The sequence below is a fragment of the Meriones unguiculatus genome, chromosome 12, assembly GCF_030254825.1.
Source record: "Meriones unguiculatus strain TT.TT164.6M chromosome 12, Bangor_MerUng_6.1, whole genome shotgun sequence".
Lineage (NCBI taxonomy): Eukaryota > Metazoa > Chordata > Mammalia > Rodentia > Muridae > Meriones > Meriones unguiculatus.
The window spans coordinates 87,687,988-87,708,996 of record NC_083360.1 but is presented as its reverse complement, the minus strand read 5'-3'; the positions used below and the strand labels follow the sequence as shown (position 1 = coordinate 87,708,996).

The 21,009-nt window shown below is 36.5% G+C and overlaps 1 protein-coding gene across 1 annotated transcript in view; it reads right to left on the bottom strand.

Moving 5' to 3' along the window:
- Positions 1–21,009, bottom strand: part of Faf1 (Fas associated factor 1) — a 294,629-nt gene that overhangs the window by 162,419 nt on the left and 111,201 nt on the right. The window contains exon 8 of the mRNA XM_060366116.1: positions 4,210–4,296. Within this exon, the coding sequence (XP_060222099.1) occupies positions 4,210–4,296 (87 nt within the window). The remainder of the gene's footprint in view (positions 1–4,209; positions 4,297–21,009) is intronic.

Here is a 21,009-nt window from a genome sequence, read left to right as displayed (position 1 = left end):
TTACTTTGACTGTCTGGAAGCCAAGGGCGTCCTCGCTAACGTGCAAGATGAGACGTCACCTCCTTGAGAGTCCCTGTTCTCAAAGCTGAACTACACTACCAGTCTGAAAACACCCCCTACTGCGGAGGCCACTTCTGATCCCTATTTCCCTATGTAAGAGTGCAAAGGGAACTTTAAAAAAAAAATTTGTTGGTGGTGTACAGGATCTCATGTCCCAAGACTAGAGCTATAAGCAAGAAGATGTTTTTAAGTCTGAAGAAATTGCAACAGTGTTTTCAGGGTTTGCTGACTTTACTTTGTAGCTGGAAAATAGCAGAATACCAAAGTCTATCAGGTTATGAGATCCTTTAAGACAATACAAGAATCTAATTATAAAAAGTCCATTTCTTTGTCCTGTTTCTAAGAAAAAAATTAATGACCATTATACTGAAGAGTATTTTTTATACAGTATGAAAACATAAATGAAGTATTATAAATTAATCCTTCCTTACCTTCCTAAAGAGAAAAGGTCAAAGTCATGAAAACTTCATGCCCTAACATTTATTAATTTAAAATGCTCAATTCAATTTACTCTAACTTAAGTTTATAATATTTCCCATCTCCCCAAACAGATTACTTTCCTGGTCTGTAGTATTTCCATAAATACTGGGAGGCCACTCTAATCACATTCTGTATAGTCAAAGCCACACAAAAACTGCTACTGTGCAAACAACGAGTACAGAGTTCACTTTCAGAGACCTCTGTGGTCCACCTTCTAGCCTGGCAATGAGAAGCAGGTTTTCAGGTGCTGTCACTGAATGTGAAGCCACCCTACATAGTAAGTTATGGCACACTGTCCTGGAAAGATGTTAATTATATTTTTGTTGGTAACACATTTTCGACTGTTTACACAGCTGACATTTCTCAGCTGTACCCAACTCCTGGCCTAAGCTGTGAGGACTACCGTGTTCTGTAGCAGATGCCTCCACTTGAGTGTTTTCAGTAAGTACAAAAGCAACACCACCTGCAACAATACGGATTTCTTGTAAAGCGCTAGCTTTGCTTGTTTTTACGGTCCTAATGAAACAGAAGTTTCTGACATTTATTTGGCTAGACTCTCTCCAAAGACCACAGTTATGACGTGTTTGGCCTGAACTCAAGACACTGGAGCTAGCGGATCTGCAGTGGCACCAGCTAGAAGCCACCTGGCCCTAAACATCTTTGTTGTGTCAAACCATGCAGCTCAAGGCACATTCTGCCAATGTGGCAACATTTGCTTTTGGGAAGTGTGGGCAGGCACCACTTCACAGGTCCTGAAAAAAGGTGCAAATATGAATAATGAGGCAACAGGATAAAGCTTAATGGGGATTCCCTCTCATGCTTGCTGTGACAGATACAGCACCAGGTAGTGCTATAATTCTGCTTACTGAGAGCTTAACCTGCTGATTTTCCTAAATAATGAAATTACAACTCTCATAAAGACTGACTCAAACTAATTCAATGAATCAAGGCACAGACTGCATAGGTATCAAGGAACAGGCCATACTTTGCTTTAGTTTTGTGTTACTTTTGAGTTTGTAACTTAATTAGCTTATTTCCTGGAGTCAAAAACAATTTTTTTGTCTAAACTCAGAACTTGTAGATTTACTCTGAAGCTTATGGAGCCTTGCATTTTAAGACTTTCTCCATCATTTTCATTTTCTATCTTTATGTCATTTCTGCTTGTTATTGGCTTTAAATTATAGTAAACTTCACATTTATAAGCCACATATATTACTCAGCTCCAATACTGCTCAACAGATGGATAATCTGAACTGCCTCTATCCTCATTCATTCCTCACTCCGCAGGTAATTTTGTAGCTAATTTCAGATACTTTTTCCTATGCTCAAATCAGTCAATTCTTGGTTATCACACTTGAGTTATTGAGTACAATACTGACTGATTTCTTTACTGTCTACTGTAAGTCACACAGTATAAATATGTTACCATTAGTTTTCATAAAATTGGTGGAAGCCAGGCGTGGTGACACACACCTTTAATCGCAGCACTCTGGAGGCAGAGGCAAGGACATCTGTGAGTTTGCAGCCAGCCTGGTCTACAAAGAGAATCCAGGCAAACCAAAGCTACACAGAGAAACCATTTCTCAAAAAGCCAATATAATAATAATAATAATAATAATGACAATAATGTAGAAAGTGACTGGGATATAGAGAATTGTAGTAATGTACTATGATAGTAACTATCTACTTCTAATGATGGTATTTATGTCTTATAATGAGTTTTAGACAACACTAAGAACATTTCTGCTTTTTCTTGACTTCTTAGATCCTGACAGGAAAAAAAGAATCAAATAAAAAACACCAAAGTGAGCAAACAAAACAAAAAGGCAACAGTTATAGCTTTGGTTTTGGCAATGGCCAACCAACCAATAGTTCCAATGAGATACTATAATACAAGTGCTAGCAAAGAATACTAGTGTTTCTGACTGTTTTAAATGTTTGAAACCCACACAGTATTCTCCAAAGGCGCATGGTTTACACAGTAGCTCGAATCAAATAGCATCTTCATCAACACTATCCTAGAGTTATCGTGTCTTCCAAAAGATTTTGTGTTAAAATGTTAGGTGGCAATGGCAGAAGAATAGTAACTGTCCAAACACACATAGTATTTATTAGAAAAATAAGAAAAGTTATTTCATCTCTTAGCTACAATCATGATTAGGTATTATACTATGTTTACAAAGTCCTCGATCCCTTTTTAGCATTATTTTTTTTTAATTATATTTAACTTAGAATTCCTAAAACATCCTCCTGTTTGCATTTTAAAATGTTATGGGTGGAGAGATGGCTCAGAGGTTAAGAGCGCTTGCTGCTCTTTCACAGGACCTGAGTTCAGTTCCCAGCACCCACACTGGGTGGCTCCAAACTCCTTGTAAATCCAGCTCCAGAGCACCTGATGCCTTCTTCTTTCCTCTACCAATAGAAACACACACATAAAACAAAATGTGACAGAACCCTAATGGCATATTGCCATGGCCACGGGTCAGAAGAGCCCTCTTGGAGTAGACAGGGACTGATGGAGACCCTCAACTGCACAGTGTACACAGAATGAGGGACAGTAGAGCACTCAGCCCTAGAGCAGACAGATGTCTGCATATACCCCGGGCCTCAAGACTCAGAGATCTACGAGCAAGAGGAGTGGAATGATTATGTGAGCCAGAAATGGTAGGCAGCCTCACAGATACAAGAGGGTTGATGCACGTACAAGCTCACACAGACTGTGAGCACTACCCGGTACACGAATTTAGGTAAAGCAAAACTTCAGTACAGAGAGACAAGAGTGGGCGCAAATTCTCGCCCCCAGCTAGGAAGTTACTTGCAATGACAGCTGCTAGGAGAGGAAAAAATCACTTTCTTCAATGGAATGACAATGAGTTATCAACCATCCTTCAGCACAGGCCTTATGCTCAGCAAGTCAGCCAACACAGACTCCAATATACTGTATAAACTTCAAAAACTAAACAAAATATTTAAAACAACAACAAAACCAACCCTAATGCAAGACAGTTAAGAGCAGGCAGGTAAGTAAATATGGGGAAAGAGGGCCAAAACTTCACATCAGTGGGCTTCTTAAGATGGTAACATTTATCCTTTGGAAAAAGAGTTAATTATTGGGAAAAGAGCAGAGAGGTTTCCAAATTTATAATAAAAAGTATTTATAAATTGGTATTTTGAAAGATAACCTAATATTTTCTGATTTTCTTATGGTAGTGAAATGTATAGAGCTATCTAAAGATATTTATATCAACTGTAAACTATAATAATTTTTAAAGTGCTAGAGCACTGAAACATATGCACACATACACAGACACGTATTTGTAAATGTATGGTAGGTTGATTTGAAATATCTATGATTTAGGAAATTCTTCCTTCACTCCAAACATCTTATTAATAACAACCCAATATATTCTCATCAAGGAAAAGTTTAAGTCGACTTAAGTAATAACAAGTCGCTGACCCTGACACATATCATTACCAGTATATTAATGTGTGGGGCTTATGGACATTTGTTCTGCAAATATGTTCAAATTATTACAATTTGTTTTTAAAATTCTGACATGACTTGACATAAATAAATGTTATTTTAATGTAAAGCTCAAAGCACTTGATTCTGCCTATAAAAGCCAACTCTACTGCCCCGGGGAAGTCATAAGCTGGACTGTAACTTACTGAGTCATCAGTAGCAGAGGCTGGCCAGCCCTCCCATAGCTGATGTCGAACAGGTATACTTGTAAGGTCATACACATTTCTCTTTACCTATAAAAAGAAAGCGACATAATTAAAACAGGATTGACATTATTTTACAATGTAAAATAATGGTAGCTTTAGTTCATTTCTTAAAGACAAAACACTAATTCATATTTTCCTTTAGCTTCAAAACAACAATTTACAATAACACAAGTTGAAAAATTTTACAAATTAAAACATGGCATAAATTTAAGAGCAGAATTCCAGTGAGGCTACGTAAAGTAATATTCCAGAAGTAACTTGCTCTCGTGACTGATGCTTTTAGTGTGTGCATGTCTGTGCAGGTAGAAAATGTGCATGCGAGCGTGGGTACACTCAGGAGCTGCAGGCACCAGATTCCTGAGAGCTGGAGTGACAAGGGCTCGTCAGCCCCGCCATGCGGCTGCTCAGAACTGGATTCAGGTTTTCTGCAAGGACAGTATGCACTGTTATCACCGAGTCCTCGCTGCACACCCATCCTGACTGTTTCTGATCACTGGCTGAATTCAAGCATCTTTTTCTGTTAGGAAATTTCAGATAATGCTTCACTGAGAGCTTATTACATTTACAAATGTTTTTAAGTAATTCAGTTTTAAAACCTAATGATTCAAACAAAAGTATATTTCAAGTTTCCATTAAAAAGAAGAGATGAACTTTGGTTGAAGGGAGTGAGGGATTGAAGTTGTGTTTTAGTTCAAAGACATAGAACAATATAAATCAGGTTTTGTGATTTCTTTGAAATCATTCCAACTTTAAAAATGAGGTTTTCATTAATACAGTATCTTAGCTTCTCCTAAAAACAAAATAAATGCTACACTGTGAGTTCTAGGACAGCCAGAATTACTTAGTAAGACCCTGTCTCAAAACAAGCCTAACAGTAACTCTATACCTTTCATTTTAAAAAGAGACTAGTCAAGTCAAAAATAAACACGAGGTTGTACAGAGTACAGCTTTCTGCTATCCAGTGACAAGAAGGAACATATCTTGCTGATGGCAGTGGTCCACTGTGGGGCAGAAGAACCCTAAGGAGTCAGCTTGAACAGTTTAGAAGACCCCTGCAAAGCCATCCCCACGCCAGGGTCATAGCATTCTTTAATTTCTTAGCGCTTTTTTCTAAACAGCAAACAAATCCTATTTTATTCTTCATTTCCAATTAGAGTGGTTAGCTCTAGTAATGAGGAGGCAGTCCACATTACCTAGCTCTTCAGTTTTCTCTAACATTTGGGTTAATTTTGGGACGTTGCCCTTACGGTCTATAGCTAAGATTTTAATATGGCCACTGACAGGCGCTACTAACTAAATCATCTTCTAAATGCAGTGCCATGCTTCTCAGCTTCAGCACTGCTATCATATTACTCTGTATTATATACAAACATATCAAAGCTACCCTTCCAGTGAAGCAGAAATGTACACATACCAAGGAAAAACCAAAACAAAACATGGAACTCAATCTATTTTTATCTTTAACATCCACTTGGGGGTGGTGGAGAGGGGTAAGTGAGTTCTGAGGAGCTTAGGACAGGGCTTGATCCCCCACTCAATTTAAACAAGCAGCTTTTCTCCACAGTCCCTTAGCAATGCTCAGGTACCATGCAGTATTTCGCTTACAGTCGTCCCAACTTTGGAAACTTTGATGAGTCCTCACCAAGCCAACAACTTAGCCAAAGGCAACTGGACCAGCCTTTAAGCACTTTCACTAGTTGAGTCTATTTCATCACACTTAAATATTAGTATTCTCAGGGACAAATGGGCTTCAACAATCCAAAGCATTACATTCATAAAGAAAAGACAGAAAAGAATGCATGAGGAATCTTTAGACTTCGAGAAAAAAATTGCTTTCCTTAAACTTACGTTTGAGTTCCTAGATACACCAAGCTCATCAGTTATTTTTTAACAAAAGCAGAAAAACTGTGTGTGTGCTGGGAAAGTGGGGAGGTTACCCCAGCACTGGAAACTTGCACAAACTTGATGGGTGCATAAACAAATAACTTTGGAGTGAAATTCCTTAATTTCTACCTTAATTGCAAACTATAATGATACAATATCATGAAATAAACAGCAGTTTTTGTTTCATTAACTCATATATAACTACACAGAACTGAATGGCATTCCTCTGCTATTCTAAGCCTGAAAAGCATGTTCTGGCTATAGTGCTATGTTGGTATAAAGCACAATGACAGACTGATGTGCTGAACAAAAGTGATCAAAGTTAGAGTAATGTTAGCCATTGCACAAGTATTTGGCTTCATTGTCCTTCCCAGAATGACATCTGTTAAGCAAGTTGTCATAGAACAAACCAGTTAATGCAGGGAAACTTAGCTTTGAGAGTACCATGTAAAGCATATTAAGCTAATGTTTGATTGTTCCAATGCAAAGGCTAAATTAATTCAAAAAGTACTCTGAGATTATGGCAAAAGAAAGCTTAGGCTAAATCACTAAACAGCAATTTAAGTGAAAACAAGTTAGCTTTTTAAAATTAAGTCCGTGCTATAACCATAGGCAGACTTTTACCATTATAAAGCAAAGTTGTAGTAGAAACACCAAAATGGTGAACTTAATGAAAGATATAAAAAATTCCATTGTCTTCACTGATTAAAAAGTTTAAATCACATTTGTGTAGTGAGGGAAAAACTAAAAACTACACAAATCAAATGTAAAATTAATTATTTTTTTTAAAAGTAGTCTTTGAGGAACCTGAAGGACAAAACCCAGCTGTGTATAAAATGATGCAGATGAATTTGAAGTTCCTATAAAACAGATCAAAGACACGCTGTTCTTCTAGAGAAGGAGGGAGACTAAATAGAAAATCAGGGGTGAGAAGCAGAGGAAGTGGGGCAAAAGATCCAGGGATAGGGATGATGGAGAGAACAGAAAAAGGAAATGGAGGGGGAAAGGCAAAAAGGGATGGGTGAGAAACACAGGAGAAAGAAAACAATTCTGAGCATCTGAGAAAGGTAGAATAAATGAACACAGAGAGGCTGGGCTGCTGTAGTTGACATGCTCAGCTGGTATCACTGTCACATTTCTGATGCAGTTTCATCTTTAGAGACTGTTAAATTCCAGTTACAGAAGAACAAGTGGCACTTCACTGGATACAATTTCCTACGGGACCTTTTTTTTTTTTTTTTTTTTGGTCTTACACATTTTCTTTGCTCAGCACTGGCTCAAAATCAAGCTGAACCTTCAGAATCTTTTCAATTCTTGCTTTGTGTTAAGCTCTAAATATATGAGATTTTAGGCTGCTAACCCACACAAATGTTTCATTTAGTTCTGAAGGAATGTAATAAATACTTTGGCTGCCAGCTAAACATTAAAACAAACTACACTATATTTGAATTACAACTTCTAGACAAACCATAGACTTTTTCTTTTGTTTGCTTTCTAGATTTTTTTAGAACTTTTCTTCACTGCTTTAGATACAAGTATGTGAGTGTACAAACACACCAGAATAACTTGAAAAGGTACAGAATTTGTTGTCAGTTGCTTTCATTGCTGATGTAGCGACATGCTACAACTAATTTTTTTAAATGTTAATTATCTCTACTCAAAGTCCCTAGTTCCTCAATATCTCTGGAGATTCTGATAATAAACACAGCACTGGAAGAAGCACAGCTTTCTCAGGGCATGTTCAATGTTAAGTATATTCGTAAGAACTCATCTTCCCCAAACTTTCATTTTAAATTCACTTAAAATTTCTAACAGCTTTCTTTTTTTTGAGTGAAATTTCATTAGAATTTCTTAGAGAAAAATTCTAAATGGTAAAATTTTAAATTTAGACTCAAGTAAGATTACACTCAAATGAGTTGTTTTTAGCTATTCCAACTGCAAACTGGAAGGTGTATAAAGCTTAGTAGATAACACTGTCGGTTACAATAAAATACTCGCTTGTGAACTGAATACTGATAAAACTGTCAAAACTTTCCTCAGGTAATTCTCAATGTCATCTAGGTATGTGTTGTGGCATAAGAAAAGCAGAACTAGTGTTCTAATTCTAATCCCACGGCTATCACTGTGGGCAAATTGGCACAGGCTTTCTGAGATTTAGTTCACTCAACCTTGGAAGAGACTAAAACAGGATCATTTCTGCTTTTCAATGCTATAAAATCCTATGATTTCCTGAAGATATTGGCGTTAACCCTGAGTGCAGATAAGAAGATCTAAATATATGCAAAACAAAGATATAATGAGGGAGTTTACAAACATTAAGGCTCTAGCCGCAATTTCCCAAAATGGAAGAACAGCAGTACAGTGAATAAAAGACATCAAAAATAAAAATGAAAATAATTTCAGGTAAGAAATAAAGATATGAATATTTTAAATCAATTTTTTTCTTGGATAAGTACATTTCAGAGTCTTTACTTTTCTTATACTTTAGTAAAAACCTAATTACTATTTCTCCTCATAAGATCAAATTTTAAAATATTAAGCCTGTCACAATGATTTCTGAAGTAACTATTCCTTTAACTATGTCCTCAGTGAGTCCAGTCTTGCCAGAACACTGCTATCTATGTGTTAACAGTTACAACTTTTTCATTTCACTTCATTAATAACCTTTGAAACTGAGACCATTAGTTTTTATTTATTAAACATTTTAATGTAGGAAAATACATTTAATGATATGGGTTCAAAACAGCTTTTAGTTGGTTCTGGCTTTTCTGAATTATGATACCAGTATACATCATTGTCTTTATAAAAAGTTTCAAAAATTGACAGGCATCCATGTGCTTTTCACTATGAAAAGAAAAGGGGGGGGCACTCTGGAGATAGTAGAGCTTATCCAGATTTAAAATATACCAAACTATGAACTGCAACTGCATGGAACAAGTAAGTGTTTGCAATGGTCTGTTTAAATCAAAACAAGGCACACAGACCAGGCTGAGTTCCAGTTTCCTGGCAATCCCTGGTGCTCTGAAAGGCTTCTGATTCAGAACAGGCTTTGAACGCGTACTACATATCTAAGACCTTTCTTTTTCTTCTTTTTAACATATTGTAGATGCATTGCAGTTGCACATGGATTTGTTTTACTAAGATGCAAGTTAAACCGGAATAAAAATCCTTCCTGAACAGAAAAACGCTTGAAACCGGATGGTGCAAGGGGAATGAGAAGGTGGCATCAGTAATCAAATGTTAATTAGCAAGCTTTCCCCCCTTCCCCCAGGGCTAGCCTGTGTTAGAGAATTCAAATCAGAAATCAATGCTCCAAGTGTTTAACTATTACTTCTTCTCATTAACCATTAAAAGACCAAGCAATTTTCTCCTCATAAAAACAGTAACTCAAGAAATTCTTTTTTTTTTTTTCAAATACCATCTTTCTAAAAAACAATGAAGAGGCCTATAAAATTCAAGTGCTTTTTTCAACCAGGTTTCAAACCAACTGTATTCTGCAATTTAACATCTTTTGATTCTAAATGAATTCTTCATTCTCAAAACTGCACCTTCATTCTGCTTTTATCATACTTTCAGAACGTATTTTGCTTTTTCCCTATAAAGAGACAGTGCAGGTAGCATTTTATCATATTATTGGGATGTTGAAAATAAAGTAAATCAAGTAGAGAATCTAGTTTAATAACATATAACTGTAAGTGGATTTTGGCCATCATGAAAAACTACCAAAAATAAGATTAAGCCTTTCCACTAGAAACACGATAATTATACTGAAACTTTGATAAGAATAAAAATACTATAAAAATTGCAAAAATTCCATTATTTTTAAACCAAACCTAAGTTGTGGATTTAAATAAAAATAAGTTTATATCTTTACTTAAAAGTTAAGTCTATATTTAAATATAAAAGTTTTCTTTTTCTTAACTCTTGTTTCCCAAGCTGGCCCTGCACTCATTGTAGACTTCAAACATTCTGATTCTCCTGCATGCATTACCAGGTACACACCACTACACCAGAATTATGTGGTAATATGAAAGTAATTCATGACTTCAAACATGTTATTAAATTACTTTGCCAGCTGAGCTACAGCCACAGCTCTCAAAACATACTTGTGAAAGATATGAAAGTCTGTAACAGATGAGAAAACAGGCTAGACATAACCAATGTCTAAATAGGCTAAATAGGAAGAACTTAGTGATAGAGCAAGAAAAGGTTTAGAGAAATGGTGAAGTAGCAAACAACAACTTTACAGATAGAAGAAGTCAATGACTGTTCTATGACAGAAGTCCTCAAAGCAGCAGTGGGATCAGCTGGAAGAAGCCAGATGCGTGTCCCCGGAGCCTCCCGGCATGCTGCATACCCTGGGCCTAGCAGGGTGAGCTGTAACTGGCCCTACAGGTAATTCTCAGCAGTTTCATGTGTAAGATGTACAACTTGTACATACAGACTCCTCTAGGCACCCATCCCTCTCCAGCTAACTGATTTTTAATTCTTCAAAGTCTATGCTTAAAGGACCCGTCCCTTTTATGAATAAATACATTTCTAGAAATCCCAAAATTTTGTTTGGGTTAACAGGGTAGGTGGGATTAGATGGTAAATTGCTGTCACTGAAATCCTTGAACCTTGTAAATTTACAATCTTTCACTAAATTCTAGTGAAAGTGAGGGACTAGTGGAAAGAAGAGTGAACCTATTAGGAAAGGGAAGAAGACACTGAGGACAAAGGAATGAATGGGATGGAAATAAAGTATACAATGTATACTTTGCAGAAAAAGAATGGGATGGAAATAAAGTATACAATGTATGAAAATGTCACAATAAAACTCATTATGTACCATTAACACACACTAACATTTTAAAAACTAGAGGTTGAGGATGTAGCTCAGCTGTAGAGTGTGCCTACTATGTATGTACAATTATAGAAAGTAAAAAATATTTTCATCTAAAGTTCTAATCATAGTGAACTCATGACAGACTAATAAATGTCACGGAAGAAAATAGTTGGTTTACTGTCTTTAGTGAATAAAACAGCAGAAAATAAATTATCTTAAAATCCGCCACATGTAAAATTAAGTGAATTAATGAGTTTGTATCATCAAGAAGGAAAATGCCAATTAGTAAGTAAGACAGAGAAATAACTGCCACAATATAAGAATATTTTTTAGAGTCTTAGGTTAGGCAACATTCATTCTATGAAGTCCAATTTATATACTATTCCTACTGGTTCAATTTATATACTATTCTACTAGGGGTAAAACATGTGTTCAACACAGACAAACCTCTGGGTCAGATCCCTCAAAGAACAGAGGACAACAACAACAACAACAAAGGAAGACAAGACATAGCATTGTTCATGAATCAGAAAGTACTTCTAAGTCACAGATGGTTTGATTTTAACTGTGAATTTTAGTGGGTAAAACAAGGTGTATCTGAAACAATACACTAGTTAATCACAAGGACAGCATATATGGTATCAAATATTTAGCTACAAGCATATTCACTGTAGCCCTGTCCATAAAACACAAAACGGTACAATCTAATATTCAGCAGTACAATAGTTAAATAAATGAAATATGCAACACTAAAAGTGGCCATGCTGAGAGAGAAGAGAGCAACTAGTCAGGCAGTTTTAGAGTAAGGATACCCAAGGTCTTAGTGTCAGAAGGCAGTTCTGTTTCCTTGTTCTCCTCCAATGAGCAGACTTTCTGGGAAATAACCTGAGGACTTGACCCAAACAAAGAGCACCTGGATCCTGGGTGAATGAGCCAGCTGGGCTGTGCCCCTCCAGTGCTTCACATTAATCAGCCAACAGACCCACAAAGCAGCCTTATGAACCTGATTTTGCTACATTACAGGAACCCTATCTTCTTTCTCACTAAGGCTTTTTATAACGAAATGTCTAAGATTTGGCTTTCTATTCAAAGACAAGTCTTTTCTACTCAAATAAAATAAAAATTGTATTCTTTGAACTCATTTTACTCACTTTCTGAATGCTGCATGGCTGAGATTCCAGCACCTTTACTACTGAGTTAAAGGCCACCTGAAGTAAGAGAGAAAGCCTCCATGGAATTCAAAGCCCACAGTTTTGTTACACTAAAGCAGGGCCTGCAGAGCATATTCCAAAGGCCAGTGAACCTTCATCTTCTTCTAGCAGTACAAATTCACCATTTCTACTTGTTTTCAGGTCGTCTGCGGTACTTCTATACTGCCAGGTCAGCAGGGTGGAATAGATCCCACAGATTGTAGCTTGAAAACTTTTTAATATTTATTATTTGACCCTTTAAGAAAAAAGAAAAAAGCTACTTCCCAATAGAAGTAGATAATATTACTAACTATTACGTGTTAAAAGTAGGGGCTATGGCCATAAATAGGACAACTACATCCCCTCCTACAACAGTCAAAAAAGATTATGGAACGGTGAAAAATTGTAAGGGCCATAGAAGCAGGGAGAGGCACAGAAGAATGACTTCTGGACACAATGGCACTATAGCACCCCTGCATTCACAGCAGCTGTGGCGTCCAGCGTGAGACCTCGAGACTGGGACTGACAACACACACTGCCATGGAGGGCAGAGATGAAATGGCCTCACCCCTCCCTCAGAAATTTCTTCTGTGGTGTAGCCACCACTGTAAAACACTTGCTCCTGCAAACAGCCCTAACAAAACTAATTGGGCTGAAAATAATAATAATACAATAAAGGACAAGATAGGAAAATAGATGAGGGACTAGTGGAAAGAAGAGTGAACCTATTAGGAAAGGGAAGAAGACACTGAGGACAAAGGAGGCTAGCAGAAAAAGAATAGGATGGAAATAGAGTATACAAATGTATGAAAATGTCACGATAAAAATCATTATGTACCATTAACACACACTAACATTTTAAAAACTAGAGGTTGAGAATGTAGCTCAGCTGTAGAGTGTGCCTACTATGTATGTACAATGCCCCAGGTTCAATTCCCAATGCCACAGAAAAGGGAAAACAAAAAGTTACAAAATAATGTTCACTTTTGCTTAAATACATGTACACATGCACATACGTTACCACACTTTATCACTGGATAAAAAAAAAAAAAAACAGAAAGACTGACAACAAACACTAAACCTTCTTCTTTCTGTCATGGGATTTACATATCTGTATAATTTCGTTTTCATCTTTAATGAGGAATTTTTAAGATGTTTTGGTTAGAAGTAAACAAACTTACACCAGAACAACCTGGGGTTTTGTTTCAGTTGTCCTATTGATTGTCCGGGTGATGCTGAGTTCTGAAGTGGGAGGAGACTGGACAGCTACTGGGAGTCTTCAATAAAGCAGCTCTCGTTTATACTAATGCGCCACCCTCCAAATAACCTTTACTGTATTATTATTTTTAGAAAAACAGAAACTGAAACTCACATAAAGTGACTGCTTCAAGTTTCCTGTACTTAGTAAATGGTGAGTATAGGGTAGAATTTAGCTCTGTGAAACTCTAGAGTCTAGATTCTTTCATACTTACTACAGATTTCTTAACCTGAATTTTGTCTGTAAAATAAAAAGTTGTGGTAAATTATCTTTAGGTCTTTCCACCTGACACTTTTATAATTGTAAATAAGAAATTTTTCTACTCCTCTTCCTCTTCCTCTTCCTCTTCCTCCTCCTCCTCCTTCACCTTCTCCTTCTCCTCCTCCTCCTCCTCTTCAGGACAAGATCTCACTACATAACTCAGTCTGGCCTGGGGCTCCCCTGTCCCAGCATGTGAGATTCCGGCCATGCTCCACCACATAGACTCACACTTCCTAATCTTCTATGAGACCACTGACTCTGAACAGTGTCATTCGGTAGTGACAAGTGAGAGTGCTCAGCTACAGGCAGACTCTATTGCAAGTGCAAGGAAAGCTTTTTGATAACCGTTGTACTGACCAAGTAGTAAATACAGTTGCGGGCTGTGAACTTTCATACTTTCTAGGTATAGGAAGAACAACTGCCAGAGCAAACAGCAACTGGGTATTATTATATATGAATGCTGCCTCCATAGTACCAGGGCACTTCCTGAGGTCACAAATAACCAGGAAACAAACAGCAAGATGGTAAGACAAATACAGATACACGCACACACACACGCACACACACGCACGCACGCACACGGGGGGGAGGTGGAGACAAAAGAATATTAACATAATAAGTAAGCTTTATCAATATGCCTGTCAGCAAATACTCCTCTTATGATCACTGACCAATGCCTTCCGAGTCTCCCTCCAAGCCTCCAAGTAGAATAAAGAAATACGGTGAGATACACACGGTGATACTGCTACGTCTACTTGACCAATGTACAGTCGATCAAGTCTTCTCTACCTCGTTATTCCAGTTTTCCTTCTCTCAACCAATGGGCACTCTTGCCAATTCCTATTTTATACTTTTGATTTGGATAAGTGAAATTCTTATTTCTAGAAACAGCTTCTGCTGTCTTTGCAACTTCTGAGTTCTAACATGAAACAGAATCTGAAAGAGAGGATATGAGCAATGTTTTAAACTACTATGCATATCATATCATTTTTGTCCCCCCGACCCCCAGAACTGAATTTTTTTTAATTTCAGGTGAGTTAAAGCATATACTTATGCTATGTATACATACAAGCAAATTAAGTAGTTGCTTAAATATCCTTCTTTTAGTTAATGATTAAGTTACAATGATAATGCAGACTTCAGACACTCTTAACTAAAGAGGACAGTTCAATAAATATTTCAAAATTTTAAATGTTGATATTTTTGGCAAATAGGAATTTTTATAATGTAGGAGAAAAATAAAACAAGCGAAGAAAAACCTGTCAATCATCTCCTGCTCTGGCAGTATCACACTGAAGCTCAGACATGCTGTTTATGTTTGCTTTACTGCATTCTACTGCCCATCCAAGCCTTTGCTTTCTCTGAGATGTGAAAAAAGTGGTGGGAACCATTAGTAATAGCGCTTCAGTCTATAATCAGGTCTCTAATAATTTTATCTTTTCTTCTTAACAAAAAAATGCAAATAACAAAGACAACAAAAGGACTTAGTGTTGGGGTCTGCCATGAATACTAACGTAGCCTGGGGGTGTGGTTCATCAAGTGAAAATAAACCATTCAAGTCACCCACATCAAGAAGAAAGTTTGGGAACAACTAGGCCAGTGTTTGCATTTGGAGCTCTAGAGTCAGAAGAGTTGCATTTCCCTTGACTCTGCTTAACTTGGGCACCAGAGACAACCTACTTAAGCTCTCTCTTAAGAAATGTAAACTACGTTTCTGCAAGGAACAGCCCCATGATACTTAATAGTACATTTGATAAGACTTTAAAATTCTAACTTAGCACTTCTCAATATCAGATTTCACTATTATTCTTTAGAAGATGTAGGTGAAAGAGTCAAGAAACCATCTTCAGAAAAGTAGTTATGTTGGCCAAGAGCAAAGTTACAAAAGGATAAGCACGAAATTACACACCTAGTTAACTTTGATTGAAACAGAGTTGGAAACTGGTTCTAAACACCAAGCGAATGGACACTATAAACGAAAGCCTAATACACATCAAACTCCAAGAAACGTGGCTGCCAGTGTTCACAAGCTCTCTGTAACCAATTTTTAATTAAGGCACTTAAAATCCCAACCCAACGGTTTCACTGTTAAGGCTGGCTCTAAAATACAGATAAAGCTTATTTAGAAAGAAAATAGTAGAAACACCTTAACATTATCACTTGAAGTATTATTAAGATGGGGAAAAATTAACGACAGGAGTCATTAAATAAGTACACATTTTAAATAAACTGTCTGAAGTCTCCTGTTTAAAAATTTACTCCTATTTATTCATTAACAAAGCTATTCCTTAGCTCATCCCTGCCATAACCTGCTCTATTCAAAAACCATATGGGAAAGGACATAAAAAACCGCCACAAACCATAGACTTCTGGTATTAGTGCTACTCACAGCATACCCCATTCATTATTCTACCTCCCTTGTTTAATCTATCATTAAGATTCAGTGACCCTACACTAAATTTAAAGCAGATCCTTCCTTCCTCCCATGCCTAAATTCACATACTTTTCTAGTTGGGGATGCCCTCAAGTATTAACAACTCTACGGGGTTTCTCTAATCTCAGCTCTGAACTATGTCATGCTATAGAACCAAGAAATTGCTGTTTTACATCTCTTAAGTATGGAAGCTCCATACAAAATGACCATATAATTTACTTAATAAGATAAAGAAAGAAAATCACAACTTATTATTTTTTCACTGTATATGACAGAAGAGGCACAGAGAGACACTGCCATGTTGTCTTTCTAAGTAAGACATAGGCATTACTTCAACTATATCCAGAATTTTAAATTATGGTAAAATTTTCAAGGATTGCCATTTTAATAAATGATGAAACAAAAAGAAAAAAAAACTGCGTTGTTCTAAATACATACTTGATAAATATACAGGAAAAATTAAGTTTTTAAAAAGTTAGTATTTTAAGATAAATTTGAATTTTAAAGTATAAATAAAAATCTCTAGTGATAATGAGATAACACAAAGGACAGAGTTACCTTTATGACAGACTAATAAAAGTAAAAATCATACAGCTAAATTATTTTTCAGAGTGACACTTTTATTGTTTAATAATGTTAACTTAGTGTCTAAGAACTATCAATGGAAAGTATTTAGCACTCCAAAACTGAAAAGAAATTTAAAAGAGCAAATAACTGGAAAAACAAATCACAGCTACAGAGCTATACTATAATCATTAAAGAGTCAAAATATCAAAAGTTTCTTTTAAGTGTGATGTAACTGCCACATTATTTAACCTAGAACCTAATTATTCAATTCCTTCATTCTAAAAATGTTTATCTGAGAATGATTATAGAGTAATTTACATGATTCTAGAATGAATAAAATGTATATTCCTAACAGTTTTTATTTTAGTTATAATTCCAATATTATTGGGGGTCAGGGAAGAGGGCAGAGTCCTTAAGGTACGCATGTGACAGGCTGAGAAGACATGAAGGTGTGAGGGTCACCCCAGACTCGATGCCCCAGCTTCTTCAGTAAGTACTCAATGGCAACCTCTTACTCAAGTGCCTTCCGTACAGCAAAGAAAGTGCTATGATGTTCAGGGAGCAAATCTCTCATTTTCCATTAAGGAACTACTTACTATAGTTAGAAGTATGAAAATAGTTGCTTACAATATGGTATACACTGGACATAGGGTTTTGTTTTGTCTATTAAACAGGTAAATTTTAAAAGAAAAAAAAATGGGGAAAAGTATAGCTGGGACCACAAGAGATACTAAAGAATGAAGAGCCACACTTGTGCCTCTAGAGAGCTGGAGAGAGCTCTGTGGTTGAGAGCAAGAATGGCTCTTGCAGTAACCCTGTGAGATGACAGCTACCTGTAACTCCAGCTCCAAGGAACCCACACCTCTCTGCTCTTCAGGAGCACCTGTTCTCAGGTGCACATTCCCACACACATCATTTTAAAAAATGAACTTTTCCGGAAAAAAATCTGCCTCCTTACGAAAAGTAGATACTCACTTTATTACTGTTAAAAACAAAAACCACATAAATTAGGGTGATCACTGTACATCAGGAATTAGTGTGCATATTTTAGGAATAATATATACTGGTACTAATACCAAGTGGAAAGAGAATTCCCCCTTGGACTTGCAAACTAAAAACTCAGTTCCAGCCTTATCAAGCATATTCACTTGAGTGTTAGTAATTCCTGAGCATTCATTCAGTTGTCCAGCCAGACAACAAACGTGTATTGAATATATAATGTAAAGCAGGGATTAATCTATGACAGCAACTATGACAGTTTCTGCCTTCGTGGAGCTTATAATGGTGTATGTATGTGTATGATAGTAAGGAAGAACAGGTGGAAATGGGTAGAGCAAAATAATTTAAGAGTAAGTGCTACAAAGGATGGTAACAGATTCTTCCTAGTTATTTTCTATGTGAGATGGGTTAAAATCTTGATAAAAATGTACAGGGGTAGGCAGAGAAACCATGGAATGAAAAATTTCTTTCAGGTGCTTTACATACATACATATATATTATCTGGTAATTAAGTTCATTTATTATTTTTATTTATTATAAATAACCTGAGGACCCAAATGCCTAGTAAGTAGCAGGAGGAGGATCCAAAAGGAAATCTATGAGACACTGCAGCACTTAATACTTTACTGTATAACACCTCCCTGAAAACCAAAACTAAAAAATGTGTTTCTTCTGTAATTATCTCCTCATTCCCTAGCCACATCCCCTACCAAAGAAATGCTATCCGTACTGCTCTCTGGCTTAGCAAACCTTTCTTTCATAGATTTGGGACATGTTTTAGTTCAATGAGACTAAAAACTCATAAATTCCAAATTACTGTCATGTACAAATTAATAAAGTTTACTACAGAGATAGCTAACTCAAAGGAATATTTCAGAGATTCTGATCAAAGATATCTTGTCTTCAAACACAGTTGGGTGTTGTTTGTATGTTTTCCTTCAAGTGAATAGATATTGTCATGCATTCCAAAATAAACGGAATGTCCATTTGATCGTATTTTATTTTTGTCATTTTTCACTGAAGAATGACAGTACTGAGTAAATTCAAATATGTCCATCTTGAAAATTGTGGCAGCCTGGCAATCCCAACCAAAAAAGCCATGTTATTCTGAGCACTAGTCTCTGACACATCAACATTACAGCTCCTTCCTTATTAAGCTGTACATTACGAAAGAAAAAATCATGGAAACAGATGTTGCTAACGGCACGCTACACTGAGCCTCACCTCTAATCCTGTGCCTTTCAGGATGATACCCTTCTGTATTTCCTATACGTCTGTATGTATATGACTCTCTTCTTAATCTAGCCAACATTCATCAAGCATTTCCTAAGTTATAGACCCTTTTACAGTCACTAGTGCAGCAGTCTCAAATACAAATGCCTAGCATTACAAGGAACAGATGTGAGTGAACTATGACAGGAAATGGCCAGTGTTAGCTTTGAGAAAGTGTACCGAATTGTTATCAATCATCAATTAATGAGCATGTCCTTTCCAAGACCTCTCCAGACTAGCCACCTGCGTAAAACTGTGGTGTGGGACTAAGCACCCCCAGAACCTTTGAATCTTTAAGGTAAGTCAAGAGACCGTCTCAATTAGTTGTTTTTGCTCTAAAAATGTAATAGTCTAGCTTTTAAATGCTGCAACAGTTCAAATTTAGCTTCAAGTGGTAGCAAACAACAATCTTTCATTGACAGTTTCCAAAGCCCTGCAGGAGAGACTCAAAAACAGATAAAGATGTGATATCTATGCCTTACAGGAAGTGACAGCCCTCTAGAAAATTACAGCCAGAAACAAATACGTATGATACAGTATGAAAGTCAGAATGCTAAAGACATCAATAAAGTATCAGGTGGCGGAGACGAGAGCAACTATGATGACCGCAGCTCCCATTTATTGAGTGTGACGGAATTGATCCACTTACTTTGCACAATTTATGATCACATCAATCTTGGGGTTAAGGTAGGGCCTGCTTTATTGTGTGGAAGACCTGAGTTGATCTTTCTTATTTCCAACCCCAAAAACTATGTTTTTTCCTAACGTATCACACCACCACCACATCACTCCAAACAAGTGTTAATTTTCTGAAGATCAAATTACAGAAACATTTGAAAACAACACTAATTTGTTTTCACTCAACTTATTTTGGGGAAACAATTGTATATTCTATAAAGCAATATTTAATATATATCTTTGAATATCACTGTATGAATTATAGCTGAAATTCTAAAGACTTACACAGTTGCATATATTCAATGTGTAATAAAAAGTATTATCTGGTTTATATAGCAGACATTTAAATAACAGCCACTATATCTAAGTACCCTTCTAAGCACTTTACAAATTAAAAATAACTATTTCCATGCCATTAATAGATGATACCAAGAGAGTATAAAACTTACCTAAAGTTGAAAGAAAATATATTATTATTAAGATGAGACACACACACACACCCCAGGCTGGAGAGACAGCTCAGTGCTAAGGACACTCACTCACTGCTCTTCCGGGGGACCCAGGTTCAATTCCCAGAACCCATACGGCAGCACACAACTGTCTGTTCCAGGGGATCTGACACCCTCATACAGACATATGCAGTCAAAATACCAGTGTATGTAAAATAAAAATAAATAAATAATTTTTTAAAAGATAAGCCTCTCTATCTCACTTGTAATTAAGAAAATTAAAACAATATACCACTCTCTCATTTCAACTAGGCAAAAGCCTCATTTCTGTTTATATTAACTTTTAGAACACTGTGCACTATGAAACAAATCTAACCAAGTATGTTAACCAAGTCAGAAAACATCGGTTTATATTTTTATTGGTCAAGACTAATAAAGCTGCTTTCCATTACAAACTAACAGCTGGCTTCAAGCCCTTCACTGCTCCAGCCAGCTTGGACCACACAACCTCTTTCCATCAGCCCTTCCTCTTAACCTCCAAACTATTCCACAACACACAACCTAAAAACTACACCAGAAATTTCACCACTCACGCACAAGTCCAAACAGCATTAGCCTCATACACAAGTATACAGGGACTGAGTAACCAAATAACTTTGTTCTACGGAAGTCACGAGGGTGCTTGACACACATTTTGAAGAGCTCGTTCATGGTGTCAATGTTAACCAAGTGTCAAGGGCAAATCCATTGATTCGTGTACTATAGAGAATCCTTTTTCTCTACAGTCTATACATTTTATAATATTCACAATTTTTATGAATAAAGCACATGGAAGAGTGTAACAACTGAATAATTTATAATGCAACATTAGTTAATATTTAAAAAAATATATCTTTTCTGTGCCAGATCCCTCATATACC